We start from the raw sequence: 19,060 nt of genomic DNA on the forward strand, positions 1-19,060 counted from the left end.
AGCAAGACATGCGGGGGTGTTTTTTTAGAATTTATCTTACTTCTATCGACTAGGTAAAAGAGCTTTTTTGCATGCTGCTCTCTCTGCCTCAAACCCTCCGCAATTAAATTTAAAATTGCAAAAACGGGTCTCTCTGGGAATCTAAATCATTGCAGCAGAAGGTGCATGCTCTCTCTTATGGCTGCTATGGGAACATATTAGAATAGGGATGTTTTAGTGTAATTCATTTATTGTTTGATAGCATTAAATTATTCTCATGTATATTGACTTGTTTTTTAAGTGCCTCTTTATTTTGCTTCAACCATGTGTTCTTTTAACTGATTCTTAATCCCATTTTTGTTTCATTCTGATCTTGCGAGATATTTTGTGTTATCTGCCTTAATTTTTTTGTCTGTGACATTGTTACTTCTGCCTGCCTTGGCCGGGACAAGGATATTTGTTATCTCAACGAGGAGTTCCCGGTTAAATAAGTGTTAAATAAAAAATGGCGTGTAACTGACAGATCTTATCCAGAGAAACCTACAATGACATTAGTGGAATAAGCTCCAATTCCTAGAACATCAGTAATGTGTTTTAAAGGTGCTTGGTGAAGAAAAAACAGAGACAAAGAAAAGGCTTTCTTGTTTTTTTTTTTTTTGTTCTTTACTCAACTCTCCAAAAGAGCAGTACACTTTCTCTGAAAGTACATGAGGAAAATATGTGCTAGGAGGAGGATGTGATTTAGGCAAGAAGTGGAGACATGAAGTGTTTATTGAAGAGATGAGGTTTCAGGTCACGGCGGATGATATGGAGGGAAGAATAATTACTCAGTTTGGGGGGCTTGTTTTGATGTGGCCAGGGCTGAATTAGTGTTTAGTGTTCCACTTGAAACCCTCAGGATTGAGGACACTTAGACCACACATGATAATGAAGCAGCACACGGCTGCGGCGTTGCCAGAGATGAAACTTCTTCTGCAGCATCTGACGGTCGGCTGGTTTTGTCCAACAAAATGTACCATCCACCTGCGAATGAGGTGACATAAAAGCAGCGCCCTGTCCTTACACACCAGGTCGAAGCATTAGGACATTTCTTCCGCGGTGGGAGTGCAGCTCCCTGTCCATTAATACCCCTCCTCGTTTCACCCCTTTAGAGTTTTGAGAGCTGACTTGAGGAGAAAAACTAAAAGCCAAAAAAGGTTTCTGTCATATGAAAATGGATGCTTTCATAGCAGCTCACAAATACTCTTTCTGCAGAGTGAAAGTGAAAAGGTAAATTCTTGAGTGTATTGAGTGTTGAGAATGAATTTGCCTCAGGATCAGGTTCTCCAACCTCTTACATGTGTGCACCAGACATAATAGCGTTTTGTTTTGGTTTGGTTTTTAACTAACCAATTTACATTTTAATTAGATTCCTAATGTTCTAATGCAGATCGGCTTACAAAAAGAAAGAGTACAAACAAAACAATCAAAACCGATGACCCCGACCTGTACTTACCAGAGGTTAGATAACAGTAGAAATGCATTACAAGAAAAAAAAGGGCTGGGGAAAAATTAAAGGGTGTTTTTGGTAACATGAGAACATTTTAAATGTACACGGAAGAGAAAGCCATCTGTGTTTGAGTTAGTTATGTGTATGTGGGTGGTCAACATGAAGGGGGGAGAACATAAAGGATTAAGCTTGTCACTTTTTGCTAATTAACCAAATCATTTGATTTCAACCAATAAAGACATGGTTTCGGCGAGACCGTTTGATCCTTAGGCGTCCAAGCTAGAGATCTGGCCCCGTGCAGTTTCACTAGTGGCAGACTTAAAGCCAGTGTGTTTTATTATTAACCACCCTGTCGAAAAGCACAATTCAGGAGCAATTGTAGTTTTAATCACATAATCACATAGTTACATATTTGAAGGCCATGCCAGTTATTTGTGCTGTTACAAATAAGCTTTTTACGCACTGACACATTTGTTTTTCCAAGACGCGGTAATATTGCTATCAATTTTTAAAATATTTTCTTACTTCATTTTGATTTAATTTGATTTACTTAATTGATCCCCCCCTCCCCCCCATAGAGAGCATCTCTCTCAGGTTGCAGCACAAATGGAGCAGGAAGGCGTGAAGTGCAGGCTCAAGGTTATTTTGTAGCTACAGTATACTACAGCCATACAGGGGATAAAGCCCCGGTGCTCCGTTTAGTTTGAAATCTCAGAAGCTGCACGTTAAAAGTTCAGTCTTTGGAAGGGAGAGAGGGCATCGTTTAAAGTGATCTCAACAGTCACTGTGGCCAGAATTATCCTTTAAATTCATTTATCAGCACCGGCTGTAAAGTAATGTATTGATCGCAGGGATCAAAACAACATGAAGATAAGAGATAATCTTATGACCCAAAGGTTTTATCATCGCATATTATGTATTTTTCCTTCTGGCCCTTTGAAATTATACACTCTGAGTTTGATGATCTAGCACAGACTGCACTGCTAACGTTTGATACCCACACTAGCCAATGTCTCAATCATCAACAAGTTAGAATGTGTTTCACCCACTGAGAATCATGGATAAAAGTATTTTTTTATGAGCGAGTAGCGTCTGTCCGCGGCTAGAGGAACAGGGGACAGTTTCAAAGAGCAGGACGCTGCCTGCACACAACTATAATGAAGATATATTCATGCGTTTTCTATCTAAGATATTCTGTTACAGCCTCAATACATGTTTTTTCTATGTCTGCTGATCTTAGACAATCCCACAATGCAAATTTGAGATGTGTTTTATTGTTTATGGGCCAATGAACTGGGCAATATATAAACAATGAACAATATATCTTATATGTGCATATATTTAAATCAATTATGGGTCAGGATTACTTTGAGAAAGCAGCAATTACATTTTATTTAATTTGTGTAGTGCTGCAATAATGTCTTGTGGGGGGAAAAAAACAAAACAATAGACCATAATCTAATAATGTCCTGTATTTCAGGTGATTTTGGAGTGGCCCACAGACCTAGCAATTAGCCCCATGGACAACTCCCTGTATGTCCTGGACAACAACATAGTGCTTCGCATCACAGAGAACGGTCAAGTGAGCATCGCAGCTGGCCGCCCTCTCCACTGCCCACTGGCGGGACTGGAGCGCGGAGGGGCCGGCGGTCAGAGGGCGCAGTTGACCCCTCTAGAATCTGCTGTTTCCATTGCGGTGTCTTTCCATGGTGCCATCTACATAGCGGAGACAGATGAAAGAAAGATGAGCAGGATCCGGAAGGTTTCTGTGGATGGTGAGATAACGCATTTGGCCGGAGCTCCCTCTGACTGTGATTGCAAGAATGATGCCAACTGTGACTGTTACCAGACAGGGGACGGCTATGCCAAAGACGCAAGGCTCAATGCTCCGTCGTCTTTAGTGGCAGCTCCAGATGGAACGCTCTACGTGGCAGACCTAGGCAACATCCGCATCCGGGCCATCTATAGAAACGGGCCAACTTTGACTTCCAGTGCCAGTGCATATGAGGTGGCTTCCCCTGATGCCCAGGAGCTGTATGTGTTCGACAGCAATGGCACCCACCAACACACCGCCAGCCTGCTCACTGGCGACCTAAAATATACTTTCAGCTACAGCACGGAGAACGACATCACAGCTGTTACCGACAGCAGCGGCAACACCCTGAGGATCCGCAGGGACCCTAACCGCATGCCGGTGCGGATCGTCGCCCCTGACAACCAGGTGATTTGGCTGACCATGGGCACCAATGGCAGACTGAAAACTCTTACAACGCAGGGCCAGGAGCTGGTGCTTCTGACCTACCATGGTAACAACGGCCTGCTGGCCACCAAGACATCAGAGATTGGCTGGACAACTTTCTATGAGTGAGTATAATGGAGACTGGCAAGATCCTCCTGTGATCAAACTTTATCACTTGCCGAAGTCTGTCTGATTTACATTGCAATCCGTTTAGGCCTTTTGCATCCGGAACCTGCGCATGATACAAATTAAACACCTTCTACTTTCTGCATACTAATACAAATTATGCAGACAAATTCACTTCGCATTCTAGCAGTTATGTTTAGAAATTTAAAAAAGGATTGCCTGCCTTTCATGGATGAGGAGGCAATATCAACAGCCTTGCAGTTTAAGAATTCATTAAACAAACTTTTGTTTGAGCTACAGAACTAAGTTTGACACTAATATTTATATTCCATTTTAGTTCCAAACTAAAACCTCAAGCCATGAGGTATGACAATGTTTGCTCTGTGTGTACTTACATGTGCGTAACCGTGCGCGTGTGTTCTGTCTAGTCTCCCAGCTCAGCACAAGTTTACTCTATAACTGGTCACCTATAATTGGTTGCTTACCTGCAAACTGCTGTAGGGTTCACATTTAACTGAAATCTAATTATAAAATTGGTCTCAGATCTGTACAAATAGAGTAGTTAGCCTTTAATAACTCAATATTCCTTTAAGTATGCTACTTTTTTCTCACCGTTTTTTACTTGACTGAACCGTGTGTATTGTGTTGAATAATGTTGCAGAAGGCAGTGGAGCAACAGAAGTGTGTTGTGCTGACATGCACAGATTTAAAAAAAAAAAAAAAAAAAAAGTTAAGTTGAACAAAATGAGCAACTCATTGATTTCATTATAATAAGCCACCTGGACTCTGTATCCTAATGAAACTTTATTTTGGTAGCATGGCCTCTAAATGATTGAATTTTCCTTCCTTGTGTAATTGACTGCCGTGTCACATTACACCATGAATGATATTCTCACCATGACCAAAAAAAGCAAAACATTCATTTGAGATTATAATGACACATCAATCATCCAAATAATTGAATTCATTACAAGTCTGTGGTTTTTGTTTTGTTTTTTTGTTTTTTTTTTAAACTGAGGAGATGTGTCATTCTCCCGTATCAAACATTTGGACTGTGCCTTGGGTTGATACCGACACTCATTCACTTATGCTCTGAAGACAGGGAATGTGACGTTTTAATTACAATAAAGTTGATGGCCGTACACAACAAGTATAAAAGAGATGATAACTGAATGCACTGTGGCACTGAGAGCCCTCATAAATACCAATGCTCTGTCACTTGATGTTCTTTTTGTCAACCAGCTATGACAGTGAAGGACGGCTAATGAACGTGACGTTTCCCACCGGCATGGTGAATAACTTGTACACAGACATATACAGCGCTTTGACGGTGGACATCGAAAGTTCCATGACCGAGGAGGAAATCAGCATCACCACGAATACCTCAACCATCCGTGCCTTCTACACTCTGGCTCAGGGTAAGGCCACGGCACTCACCTCCCCGGTTCAGGCAGCTATTTTGTGAGTGGCTATTTGTCATTCTTTCAAGGGTCACCTGGGCAGTGTTGAGTAAGCTTAAGTCATGTATCATTACAGCTCAGAGTGTCTGACAGACAACAGCGTAAATGATTACTCTCTCAGTGTGTGGGTTTGGGTGTCAGAGAGATACATCAACCATGTGTCTAAATGGTTTCTACTCTCTGCCAGAGCCAGATGGTCCAGTTATTTCAGCACATTGTTGAAAATAATACTTAATAAGTACGCATAAGTACGTAAAAACCAATTACCACCCCAGGAATCCATCAGTAACATTAATTTTGGTGTGTAATTACTCATTCTTCTGTTCTAAGATGCACTTTCTGTTCGCCTTTTCGTTTGCTTTCAACAGACCAATGTAGAAGTAGTTATCAGGTTGGCTTTGACAACTCGCTGAGGATTACCTATGCCAACGGCATGGACACCGACTACCAGACGGAGCCCCACATCCTGGCAGGTGCTGCCAACCCAACTGTAGCCAGACGCAACATGAGCCTGCCGGGGGAGAGTGGGCAAAACTTGGTGGAGTGGCGCTTCCGCAAAGAGCAAGCGAGAGGGAAAGTTATCGTGTTTGGACGCAAGCTTAGGGTAGGTTTGACTTTTTTTCCTTCTTTTTCCCCGATGCATGTGCAAATGATCATCGGCGCATGCATACAAAAGTGGTTATTCCTGCGTGCTTGCTTGACTAAGTGGTAGACACTGACAATATTGGGGCTAGCGGAGTTGATAACCAAATAACCGACCAAGGTTACCCATGCTGAGAATCAGTCAAAGTGACCAGCAAATGACAGATGATATTTTATTTCTGTGGCTTTGTCACTGTCTTTGTTATAACCTTGCAAAAAAATTCTTCTGTAGTTCTTTTTTTTCCATTGAAATTTACAAGTCAAATCAACATTGAGTTCTGTATGGAGAGGATTATCAATATTCTATTACTGTACATAAGTCTAACTCTTCTTATTTCTCCTTCTTAGAATCTGACTCTCAGATTTGTGTTTTACAGGACTTCATGAACTTAACCTGGGCCGCTACTTTGCCTCACAGTAATTTTCAACTCCACTAAATTTAGGAGGTTGTGATTTAAGCGTACCTGTACAGTCGCCCGGGTGTCTCTCGGTTTAATGAGCCTCGTCGAGGGGGTGTTAATCTCTGTGACAACTGTAGTGAAAATCTCTGTGAATACAGTTTCAAAAGCCTGTCAGAAAAAGAACAGTGGAATCAAAACCGAGAATATCTTGCATTGGTTGTGCATAGGTTGTGTCGGCTATTTTTAAGAGTTATCAAACAGCAAAATATTATTATAAGTAGCAGTTTTCATTTTTGTCTCACACCTTCCTAAATCAAATCCTTCCCGCAGGTGAATGGACGGAACATTCTTTCAGTCGATTATGATCGCACGCTGAGGACAGAGAAGATATATGACGACCACAGGAAGTTCCTCTTAAAGATTATATACGACACAGCAGGCCACCCGGTGCTCTGGGTGCCCAGCAGTAAGCTACTGCCGGTTAATGTGAGCCGCACAAGCACCGGGCAAATCAGTGCCCTGCAGAGAGGTCCCACCACTGAGCGACTCGAGTATGATAGCCAGGGCCGCCTGGTTTCCAGGGTGTTTGCTGATGGGAAGATATGGAGTTACACCTACCTAGAGCAGGTGAGAAAATAAAACGACCGGCGGAAGCAATATATTGGATATATTGTACTGCAGGCTAGTCATTATCACTACAGGGTGAATCAAGACCCTGGCGTGTAGCAGAGGTCACCCTGAAGACACTTTTTTTTTTTTTTTTTTTTAACAATAATCACCAGCTCCATGCACACAATTATTCTTATTACAAAGTACTCAGCAAACATAGTGATAATTTTATATTAGCTGTGAATTTATGAGCATCATTCACAAGCTTTAGATTCATCCACAGAAATGTGTAGCCAGTGTCCGTGAGCTACACATCACCCTCTATTCAGTAAACAAGAATAGGCCTTCGTCACAGCATGAAAAAGCGCTGGTGTATTTGACAACGTGATGATGTCTGCACTGCCCGTAGGAAGTCCTGATATTGTGCAGGCTGGCTCACTGGACCAGCTGAGACGTTTAACACAACCGAGTCATTGTTGATGTTATTAATTACGCCTGCGCTTCTCCTGATATGGCAAGTTAGAAATGTCTGCCGTGAAAAAGGCCCGTTCCAAGGCAAACTGAGGAGATGAAGTATTATAAAACTGTAACCTGGGTCAGCAAACTGGTTTAAACAGTGGGGCATCTCAACCTTTGTGTCGAATTTCTCGTCCTTGGCTTTTTGTAGGCAGCACTTGATGGCAGCATCTCAGGCTCTGTTTCCAGCATCGATTCTAAATGCACTGGTAGCAGTGCATAGTATAGATGTCCAATATGTACTCTTTTCAATCACTTTGTGAAGCAGGGGACAGACCTGAAAACGAGCTGGAGCTAACAAAGTCTGGACACCCCACACATACCCACCACCAACATATTTTTAGTAGCACCAGTTAGAGAGAACCACATATTGAACAACTGAGTAAATATAGAAATAACACCCTGGGCAATAGGTACTGTAGGCTATGATTACATTTCTGCTGTTACGCGACCACCGAACCCCATTCATCATATTCCTTTAGCCGAACAGTAAGGAATGGATCCAGTTGCCTGCAATATTTTAAATATTCACAACTGTAGCTATTATTTTATAATCCCCTTCATCAGAGTTTAGTGCAGCATTTATTCCTGATGAAGTTCACTCACCTTTAACTCTCTGCACAGTTTACAGTTCTTACTGCCTGCATCTCATCCGATTTTAGAAATTTTCATTGTTTTTCTCTCCCCTTTTCACATGGATTGCTGTACAAACTAGAGATGTCAGTTTCTGTTTTGGTACAGGAACACATCAGAATTGGTATCCTTGAAGGAGTTTCGCTGTTGCCTAATGACTGTAATAATAGGCTATCTGTTGCCCATCGTGTTGTTTCTTTACTTAGCCAGTTGTTAAATACTGTATGACCTCCTTTCTGACTGATAAAAACTGTCGTTGATGGTGGAAACAGTTGTGTGCCTTTTGTTCTCAGCCACTCTTGGCAGCATCCTTTCATTGCGTGACCTAGAGAGGCCATGTCAGCTCTCTTGACATAAGGAACACAAGGAGCTCAGGGAGCCCAGGGAACCTCAATGTGGTAACTGAAGACTGGGCATGACATTTTAACAGAAAAGGTGGTGAATCTTCAGAAGACAGACCACACACCAAACTGCATTCACCGTAAATGAATTGAATTAGTCCCTGTGAGTAACAGGAGTTAAAACTAAACATCGCTTATGTCAAAAAGTGTATGTTGACTCTACTAGACAATCATTTACAGCTGAACAGCTGAAGATCGATATATAATTTTCAATGTATTTGTTATAACCTTCAAAACTAAAGCGGTGTATTCTAACAGATTGGACAATGGGCAGCGCCATCGGTAGCTGCTGTCTCATAATAGTGATAGTTAACGCTATCTCTTGCACTTTTTATATACCCTGTTTCTCCTTTTCTCAAACAGGAAATTTCTACTCAATCTGCCTGGCATTAAACAGACACTATATTTATGTATAAATATTATGCAACTCAAGAAAACACTTGCTATTTTTCTTTTTTCCCTCTAGTCCATGGTTCTCCTGCTCCACAGTCAGCGCCAGTACATATTTGATTTCGACTCTCTGGACCGGCTTTCTGCTGTCACTATGCCAAGTGTGGCCCGCTATACCATGCAGACCATCCGTTCGGTGGGTTACTACAGGAACCTGTATCACCCCCCAGAAAGCAATGCCTCAGTGGCTGTGGACTACAGCGAAGATGGCCTCCTACTGAGAGTAGCTCACCTCGGCACAGGACGTAGGGTCCTGTACAGGTACCGCAGGCAGAATAAACTGTCAGAGATCCTGTACGACAGCACGAGGGTTAGCTTCACCTATGACGAGACGGCAGGTGTGCTGAAGACCGTCAACCTGCAGAACGAAGGTTTCATCTGCTCCATTCGTTATCGTCAAGTGGGTCCTCTGGTGGACAAGCAGATTTTCCGCTTCAGTGAGGATGGCATGGTCAACGCACGCTTTGATTACACCTATGACAGTAGTCTGCGTGTCACCAGCGTGCAGGGCGTCATCAACGAAACACCACTACCCATCGATCTATACCAGTTTGATGACATCTCAGGAAAAGTTGAGCAGTTTGGAAAGTTTGGGGTGATCTACTATGATATAAATCAGATCATCTCCACCGCAGTCATGACCTACACCAAGCACTTTGATGCACATGGACGCATCAAGGAGATCCAGTATGAGATCTTTCGCTCACTCATGTACTGGATCACTTTCCAGTATGATGATGTGGGCCGAGTAACCAAGCGAGAGATCAAGATTGGTCCCTTTGCCAACACCACCAAGTACAGCTATGAGTATGATGTGGATGGCCAGCTCCAGACTGTATACTTGAATGAAAAAGGGATGTGGCGATATACGTACGACCTCAATGGAAATATGCACCTGCTGAACGCAGGAAACAGTGCCAGACTTCTTCCTCTGCGCTATGACTTGAGAGACCGCATAACCCGCCTTGGAGATATCCAATACAGAATGGATGAAGACGGTTTCCTCCGTCAGAGGGGAGCAGAAATCTTTGAGTACAACTCCAAAGGACTCTTGGTGCGGGTTTACAGCAAGAGCGGCGGCTGGACGATTCAGTATCGCTATGATGGACTCGGGCGCAGGGTATCCACCAAGACCAGCTTGGGCCAACACCTGCAGTATTTCTACGCAGACCTGAGCTACCCAGCAAGGATTACACATGTGTACAACCACTCCAGTTCAGAGATCACCTCGCTCTACTATGACCTCCAAGGCCACCTGTTTGCTATGGAGATAAGCAGCGGGGAGGAGTTCTACATTGCCTGTGATAACACTGGCACACCTCTGGCTGTCTTCACCAGCAATGGACTCCTGGTCAAACAGCTCCAGTATACAGCGTACGGTGAGGTCTACCTCGACTCCAACCCAGACTTCCAGCTTGTGCTCGGGTTTCATGGAGGACTGTATGACCCTCTGACCAAACTGCTGCACTTTGGGGAGCAAGATTATGATATAATGTCTGGGAGGTGGACGGTTCCAGATGTTTCTACTTGGAAAAAAGTTGGCAAAGAGCCCGCTCCTTTTAATTTATACATGTTCAGAAATAACAATCCTATCAGCAAAGTCCATGAAGTGAGAGAATATGTTGCAGGTAAGAGATGTTGCAGTTGAACCTGCTGATACTATTGATAATTTTCATTGTCAATTTTTCTGCTTATAAATTTCTCCATTAATTGTTTTGTCTCTATCTGTCAGAAAATAGTGAAAAATGGCCATTATAATTTGCAAATTCAGTCGTTTTATCTGAACGTCGTACACACATTCAGTTCACTATACTATATGGCAAAGAACAGCAGCAGCTCCTCACAGCTGAAATGCTGGAACCAGTGAATGTTTGGCATTTTTGTTGGAAAACTTATAAACCAGTTATCAAAATAGTTGCCATTTCATTTTTCTGTCAATTGACTAATCGACAAATCAAGTAATTGTTTCAGCTTCAATGATCATAATTGATCCTTTTGAATTTAGGGTTAATTGTAGCTGTACTAAGTAGCTGTATATTAATGTTTTAAATTTTGTTATTTTTAATGCTCAACTGACACGTTTTAAAACTGTTAAAATCTTCATTTCTTTTCTGACTCAGTATACGGCATTAACATTTTTTGAAAATTCTCAAAAAAAAAATGGTTAATGAAAGTGTAAGGTAAAGTATCCATGCTGTAACTTGGAACTTTCTGCCTTTAATTTATTTTTATTGCACAGATGTGAACAGCTGGCTTGTAACCTTTGGCTTTCATCTTCACAACACCATTCCTGGGTTTCCGGTTCCGAAATTTGATTTAAGCAGGCCATCCTATGAACTGAGGAAGAGTCAGCTCTGGGATGATCTGCCGGTGGGTAAAATTAATATCTCTTATGCATGCTGAACACAAAATAAACAGAATAGCAACTACTAACTACTATACTATAACTATTATACACCTCTAGCCCACAAACAATATGCTTTTGATAAGTGTTAGGGTACAGACAACAAAAAATTACTTTTTTTTTTTCCTTTTACATCAGTATTTTGATGCTGCCATCTCTTAATTGGATAGCTATGTATTTCATAGAATGTCAGTTTTAATTAGGCCATATTTGCATGATAATACGCATAATAAGCAAAGTGTTCTTTCCTCTGTCTAGTTTCTTTAGTTACCAGCTGAACCCACTTTACCACTTTCTAACTTTACATATAATATTGTGGTGTTGCTATTGGTAAAAGATTCATTTGAAGCTATTTATGCTAGGTGTCTCTGGTCTAAGGCCCTAACAATATACATAATACGAAGTATTGCTGTGAAATTGCCATGGGGGATTTATCTACTTCTGGCTTGAGAACACAGCTTGAAAAGACCATTATCTTAGACGGGGATGTAAAACACTCTGAAGCAGTAGCTGGTTCTAAATGGCCCGGAAAGTCAGGTTCTGCCATGTTCAGGCGTTAACGTTTCACTGCACTTTTCCGACAGTCTATCTCTGGAGTCCAGCAGGAAGTAACCAGACAAGCGCACTCACTCTTGTCATTCGAGCGGCTGCCAGAGGTCCATCTCAGTCGAGGTCGCAGAGGTGAAAAGTCTTGGCTGTGGTTCTCAGCAGCCAGGTCTCCCATTGGAAGAGCTGTCATGTTTGCCATCTACAAGGGCAGCATCCACACTCACACACTCAACGTGGCCAGCGAGGACTGTATCAAGGTTGCAACGATCCTTAACAACGCATTCTATCTGGAAGACCTCCACTTCACTATAGAAGGACGGGACACGCACTACTTTGTCAAGCCAGGCCTTCCAGATGCCGACCTTGCTGCGTTGCACCTCACTAGTGGACACAAGACTCTGGAGAACGGTGTCAATGTGACTGTTTCCCAGTCCACCACAGTCATGGATAGTCGGACTCGCCGTTTTGCAGATGTGGAGATTCGTGCTGGTGCTCTAGCTCTTCATATCCGCTATGGATCCACCGTGGATGAGGAGAAAACACGGGTTGTTGAGCTCGCTCGTCAGCGCGCCCTTGCGGATGCGTGGGCACGGGAACAGCAACGAGTTCGTGATGGCGAGGAGGGGGTCCGCCCCTGGACAGAGGGGGAGAAGAGGCAACTTCTGAGTAGTGGAAAAGTTTTGGGGTATGATGGGTACTATGTGCTCTCTATCGAGCAGTACCCAGAATTAGCAGACAGCGCTAATAACATCCACTTTCTTCGGCAAAGTGAAATTGGGAAAAGGTAACAATACGAGGTTCATTTTCTGCCAAAGAGACTTAGTTTTGGTAGAGATCTACTAGCGGACAAAATGAAAAGCAACTGTTATCAAAGGTTGCCTATATGTACCCTGAGTGTCCATGTGTTTTTATAATGAAAAAAAAAAAAAATTCAAAAAAAATTCAAAAAAAAGAAAAAAATACAAGCGGTCAAAAGCAATGCTGTGCATTGTGACCTAGGGACTACAGAGTAAATGTATAACTACACCAAGCCTTAACATGGCGATTACAGGTCAGTTCCTCTGTAGGACAAGCCTTCTGGACTCCGGACTCTCAAGCAGAGGAATGGTGGTGTCTTTGGGGGAAAACAGTGAGCTAGTGTAGGTGTCTTATGTTTGTTTTTGTTTTTATCATGAAAAGTCTGGCTAAACATAAAGTATTCTAAGAGCAAAGGAAATGTTTACATTATGCATATCTGCACTTCTCTAGAAGTACGAGGCTCATGAGTTCACATGCCTAGAGCAAGCAGTGTCCTTGAGCAAATGTTTGTTTGTTTTTTTAACCCAGAGACTTCTGACAATAGAGAGATCCTCACCAAACAGCCACTATGTATACCAGATTTAGCACTGTAAACATCAAAATGTCTTATGTTCCTCGAGAAACTTCTAAGCAGAAAAAAAAAGAAACCGTCTCCATGTTTAAATACCCAATATTCATTGTGAAAAAAAAAAAAAGGACAGTAAAGTAATTGGGAACTCTGTCGGGGGAGAAAAAGGCACAGCTGTGTCTTGGATAGCACAGGGACACCATGTTTTGTAAATTATGCAAGAGTTTTATGGCGTTTTTTTAAGAAACTGAATAAATGTCTGTACTAGTCATATTAACAGTAATTTATGTTGTGTTTATACATAAAGTCCAGCAGATTTTGATTTTTTTTTTCCCTTTGATTTTTCAAACATAGATTTCTTTTTCTTTTTTAAGTTACGTTCCTGCTAATATAGCTAATGTGGGGCTTCTTCACAATGCTCTGTTTAAGTAATTAACAGAAAACTGTGCATGTAGTGACAAGTATTTACCAGTGGTGATGTATCTATAACATGCAGTCAACTATTATTTCCACTAAATTTAATGTTTATTGGGCATAATGCCTTTTGACCTGGCTTTCCTGTCCAATTAATATTTCATCAACACAAATATTTCATGAACCCGTCTCACATAAACAAGATTACAGTGGATCCAAATATAGATCACATCCATGTTCTCGGTAGGTATAATTTTTTTGAATGTTAAATGCACTCATGGATTAAAATGATATCGGGGTTCTTTTCGGTGTGTGGTTTTCTTTTTAAGAACTGGACAGCGTCTCTTTTTGCCTTCATCTGCTCAGTGTTGCATTATGAATATAAGAAGGGTCAAAATGTGGTATTCAGTTGGCCGGTTACTCAGACGCTAATTTTGATATAATGCATACTTAAAAGTCTTGCCGAATATTTATGTATTCATGACCTCAGTATTCCAAAAAAAAAAAAAAAATTTAAAATCACAAATCAATGATTAAAAATCTTCTGAGCTACAAAGCCAAAGACGACAAATGCAGCATTACTTTGAAGTCAGCTTCTTGAAGCGGTTCTGAACTGAAATGTGTGAATTATAGCCGAAGAAAATTTTTAGGGCAACTAAACCTGAAATGTAGTCTGTTGCCGAAAAAAAAGAAAAAAAAAAAAAAAAAAAGATCTAGACGGTATCGCAATCAAAAAGGATTTTAGGTATGAGTTCCTGAGAACATTCGATAGCTCAGTTTTTGAAATGCTATTACACTCATGCTAAGTGTTATTCATCAAAGCAGCGAAGAGTTCTGGTGATGGAATGCATAATTCTGAAAACAACCCCTCCGTATGAAAGTGGTTTCTTTTTCATGGTAAACTTCAAACGGCATTTCAGAACAAATGGGAGTAGAATATTCTTTGCTCAAAGGTTGTTTTATGCCGTCGTTTTCGGCCTCTCCTCTGCCGCTGCAGCATCCTACAGATTCTTTATATTGTTGCAGAAATTTTAAAAGATGTCTCATGACAGACAGACAGATCAACAGAGCTACATCTCTTTGAATGTTGCTCAGCTCAAAATCTGAAATACATGCCTTCAAAGTTCTCATCAGACTCCCTTAGGGTACACCTCCCCAAGCAACCCCCCCCCACCCCAACCAACCTATAATGAAAGGTCTTATTAAAGTTCCCCTGTGAGCCACTGTCTGTTGTTCCTTCACAATGAAATTACAATGAACTTACACAATCCCCCCATTTGTTTTGATACAGCCCTACACAGAGTTTCAAACCCCCTGCTGAAAAATCTTCAAATACAAACGCAACTCTGCCAAATATGAAGCGTTCTAATTCTCTCATTCTCTTAAAAGTCCTTTGATGCTCCCTAGTGGTACAAAGTGCACGGTTCAGAAAGTCATCCAGCCGACTGTTTATCTACATGCTGTTATCATGTAGCAGTACACTTATTATAACAGCAGCCATCGCTGTCCTTTCATAGAGGCCAGAGGAATGATGTCGCTTTGGGCTCCGGCGCTCAAATAATTCAGTCAAGATCCAAGTGCTTAGTGAGCCAGATGTTCAGGGGGGTAAAAAAAAAAAGAACCCCCCAAAAAAGGAACTTTTGATACTCCAGGTCAATTTAGAGCGACATCAAAAGGAGTAGATAAAGCAATAATATGAAAATGATCCGCAGTACTGCTGCAGTGTCTCGCTGTGGCCACGGAAGGCACTGCCAAAGCAACAGTGTGGCCGCATCGCTGCGCGGCGCAACTAGACCTACTTCAAAGGCTTATATAAAAGAGATGGCACGACTTTGCAGGAACATCAAAGACTTAAAAGCATCATGCAATAACCACATCAGAGCGATGGAGAAACGACGCATGCTTCGTATTTCAGTCAGGTCTGGCTTTATGGACGTAGCACAGAGGTCACCGTGCCGAGTCACGCCGCCAAACGTGATTTTTAACAATCTGTGTGTCCCGTCCCGGAAGCCCAGTCAAGCATTACGGCACTGGAGCGCAAGCTATGCACGGTGCATGACGCTGGATTGTGACGCCTTACAGCTTGGATCCCTTTGGGTGGTCGGTGTTGACCTCGGTGCGGCCCAGTGTCCTTGTGTCAAGCTGTGTGTTACGCAAGTGAAGCCTACAACTATGAATCTTGCATCCGCGCGAGTTGGGAGTCTGGCGGATGCAGGGATGTGGGAAACATGCGTGGACTCGAGTTTCAATCTTTTAAAAGCTCCCCAGTCAGAATCAATTAAAATCACATGACGTAAAGCTAAGAGTAAGGAAATCCGCAGTAATTTAAAATGAAGTTAAATTTATAGTAGTAAAACAGCCATTATTAATGTGATATTAGAAATGTATGATCAAGTGCATCAACCAGACAGATTAGATAACTATGATCACATAAAATAGTCAACAGGCTGAGCTCTCTAATGAGCCTCTAGTAAATAAAACACCAGTGTGTAGCTGATTGCTCATCCAAGGGCATCACACATTTCAAATATGGTGGTATACATATCAGCAAGTATATTGTATCTTGTTGTGTTAAGCTCATCGCTTTGTCGGTGTCCCTCCATGACTATTACCAGACCTAGTTTTTCTGCCTGCCCCTGTTATTAGATTTTTGACAAGCACACAAGGTGACGGCGGTCATTATTGCTTTTTGGCACCTTTCTGCCGACAACCTGCGGACTTCCTCCTCACAAAAACCGACAGGACCCGTAGATAAATCAAATTAAACCTGAGAAATGTAGCAGAAAAAAAAAAAAAAAAAAAAAAATTAGCTCAGTTCATTTTAACTGTTGCCTTGAAAGATTTCCAAAATAAATACAGTATGAATTCAATTATGGGAGAGTTCAACATCCGCTTTTATCAGAGGATAGCACACCTGAAAGTGTAGCAGATGGTAACATCAATGGAATTTATTTAAAACCCCCAGCAATGCAGTCAATCTCCAAAACCACAAAGGATTCTGCCCTTTATTGCATTACATTTCTGAACTGAATGGGTTTGCATTTAATGAATAAAGAAGAAAAAGAACAGAAAGGCCAAGTTTCACTGCACTACAATGAATCAAGCAGCTGCACCCATGACCTAAGTGCCTACCATACAATACCTAATTACCGTGGCTTGACTGTAAAAGAAAAAAAAAACAAAACATTATTTCTACCTGCAGATGCTGTACACAGAGGTGATAAAATTCATAATCAAACTGTTGAAATTTCCGCCAAGGGCAGTGTGTGTTCTACGGGCGTCTGGAAGAGCTAACAGGATTCTTTTTTTCCCTACAATCACAAAATCATTTTTTTTTTATTTTTTTTTTCTCCTGAGAACGAAAACCTTTTATCCTGAGCTTTGATAAAAGCTCTGTTTTCTCGTGGACACACAAAGTAGGAATCTTGTGATGTGGACATAACCCAAAGCGTCATTAGATGATCATGAGATTTAAAAAAAAAAAAAATGAATTCTGACACGGGAATCATCTGGATGCGGCAGACATGCTGCAGCTTCTGCCACTCGTGCTGCCACTCGCTTTGACTTGAAACAATTATATCTCCATGTAGCTGCAACCAAACAAAGGTCCCTGCAATATTGTACTATTCTTACATGAGAGTGTCGTAGTTAGTTTACTGTAACCTTTGGTGACCAAATTGCATAACTCACTGTGATGTTTACATAATATTCCCATAATATAGATTAATGGTTAACCTGCAATGTAGTGACTATAGATTAAACATTAAAAAAAAAATCTCTGGCCAGTTCAATTTTGTCTGTGTGATTCAGTTGCACTCAACTTAATTGTTATTATCCTTTTCTACAGCAACACATTGTCATTCCAAGGCAGTGCAATCTACTAGAAATACTAAAAAAAGTGCAGTATAAAGTAAAGTACTGTATACCCTGTAAATGCAGTGTACAAGCAGATATAGTAGTGGTACAAAAATAATTTACTTTGATTATATCTGATTATTACATCAACATCTAGTGGTCTAATGATCCCAAGCAGAATGGGTTATTTTGGAATCATTATTTTGGTCTTCACATATTTTAAACTGTGAATTATCACAGTATGTAATACTTTCCTTTATCATAATTATTTCTAGTAGGGTAGCCGGAGCACAAGTAGAAAGAGCAAAAGGCTGAACGTTCTATTAATACAAATACATTTAGTCGATTTCTCTGTTTTTGTTTTTTTTTTTTTTGACACGAAAGAAACAAATACATTGATTTTGGGAGTCAATTATTGTCAAAGCTCTGGTTGGTTCGAGAGTCGGAAGAAGTCTAAAATGCCATAAAGCTGATGTAGAGATGAGAAGAGAGGTGGCCAATGGCAGGGTTGACACTTGGCAAACACACCTACAACTGGAAACTATAACTGCAGGGTTCAAGGACTAGGGGCCTGGGCAGAGAAAAACATGGCAGGGAGGTAAAAACAGGCCGCATCCCTGCTTTCTTTTAATGAGTGTCTCACTCAGACCTTGGAGATACTGTGTACTGACACGTGCGTCCCATCAGTGGGATGGACAGGACTGTTAAAGCTTCGTAGATTTACACCGCCGGTCTCACCTCGTCTCCAGCATCTCAGCCAACGTACCCCCACCCCCGCTCTCTCTCCACCGGCATCCCATTCATCTTGGCTGAATGGGAACAAGAACAAAGCATTTTGGGGTGGTTCTTGTTCAGTCTACCGCCTTATATTGCTAGGCTTGCACCATGTCCCAATTCAGAAATAGCTGCTTGTTATCATCCCTCTGATCTTCTGAGGACAGTTGCGCAGGCTGTTGGGACTCTACTTGAGAAGTTTATAAAGCGTGTGGGTGAAAAACAAGGGAGCTAATGATCTTGGAGAGACTTACAGAGAGAGGATTGTGGATTCTGAGTCTTACGCTGATGAAAGCGGGTTAACTGTTGTTCAAAAAGAGTTCGCCTGTTGTGATTGACCGCGTGTTGTGGTGCGGTTCAGGTGTCGGCGGGGGACAAGGCTACCATTATTTTCAACCCACCTGCCCGGTTGTGAATGAAAACAAACAAATATTTCACCGTGACCTGCGTGTGGCGGCCGGTAATATGGGTCTTACCACGAATGACATTTTCAGCCTCCAGCGAGCTTCGGGAGGTCACGCGCTCCGGCTCGAGCGGTATCTATATCTCCTGTGTCCAATTCACGGGACACAGCAGAAGCATGAGCATCGTGTACTTTCTTTAAGAACACACGATGTACAGTCCACACGCTCTCACAATAACTCGGGAGCACGCATCTCCAGCAATGTTCACTGAGGTCAATAAAATATTAACCGAACTGCAAATATTTACAGATGATGTCAATGACCTTCAGGGTGACATCAATGATTCCCA

The 19,060-nt window shown here is 41.7% G+C and overlaps 1 protein-coding gene and 1 long non-coding RNA gene across 2 annotated transcripts in view; one reads left to right on the plus strand and one right to left on the minus strand.

The window, feature by feature from the left end:
* Positions 1-13,556, plus strand: part of si:dkey-237h12.3 (teneurin-3) — a 145,524-nt gene extending 131,968 nt beyond the window's left edge. Inside the window, exons 27-33 of the mRNA XM_040120290.1 lie at positions 2,949-3,832; positions 5,076-5,251; positions 5,662-5,897; positions 6,667-6,963; positions 8,962-10,573; positions 11,185-11,315; positions 11,934-13,556. Coding sequence (XP_039976224.1) covers positions 2,949-3,832; positions 5,076-5,251; positions 5,662-5,897; positions 6,667-6,963; positions 8,962-10,573; positions 11,185-11,315; positions 11,934-12,686 — 4,089 coding nt within the window. The 3' untranslated portion in view covers positions 12,687-13,556. The remainder of the gene's footprint in view (positions 1-2,948; positions 3,833-5,075; positions 5,252-5,661; positions 5,898-6,666; positions 6,964-8,961; positions 10,574-11,184; positions 11,316-11,933) is intronic.
* Positions 698-18,958, minus strand: LOC120785515. Its single transcript, XR_005706617.1, has 3 exons — positions 18,784-18,958; positions 6,400-6,504; positions 698-3,184 (listed from the first exon to the last, which is right to left on the minus strand). It is a non-coding gene; the product is annotated as an uncharacterized LOC120785515 (long non-coding RNA).
* Positions 18,959-19,060: the final 102 nt, after the last annotated feature.

The sequence above is a fragment of the Xiphias gladius genome, chromosome 23, assembly GCF_016859285.1.
Source record: "Xiphias gladius isolate SHS-SW01 ecotype Sanya breed wild chromosome 23, ASM1685928v1, whole genome shotgun sequence".
NCBI lineage: Eukaryota > Metazoa > Chordata > Actinopteri > Istiophoriformes > Xiphiidae > Xiphias > Xiphias gladius.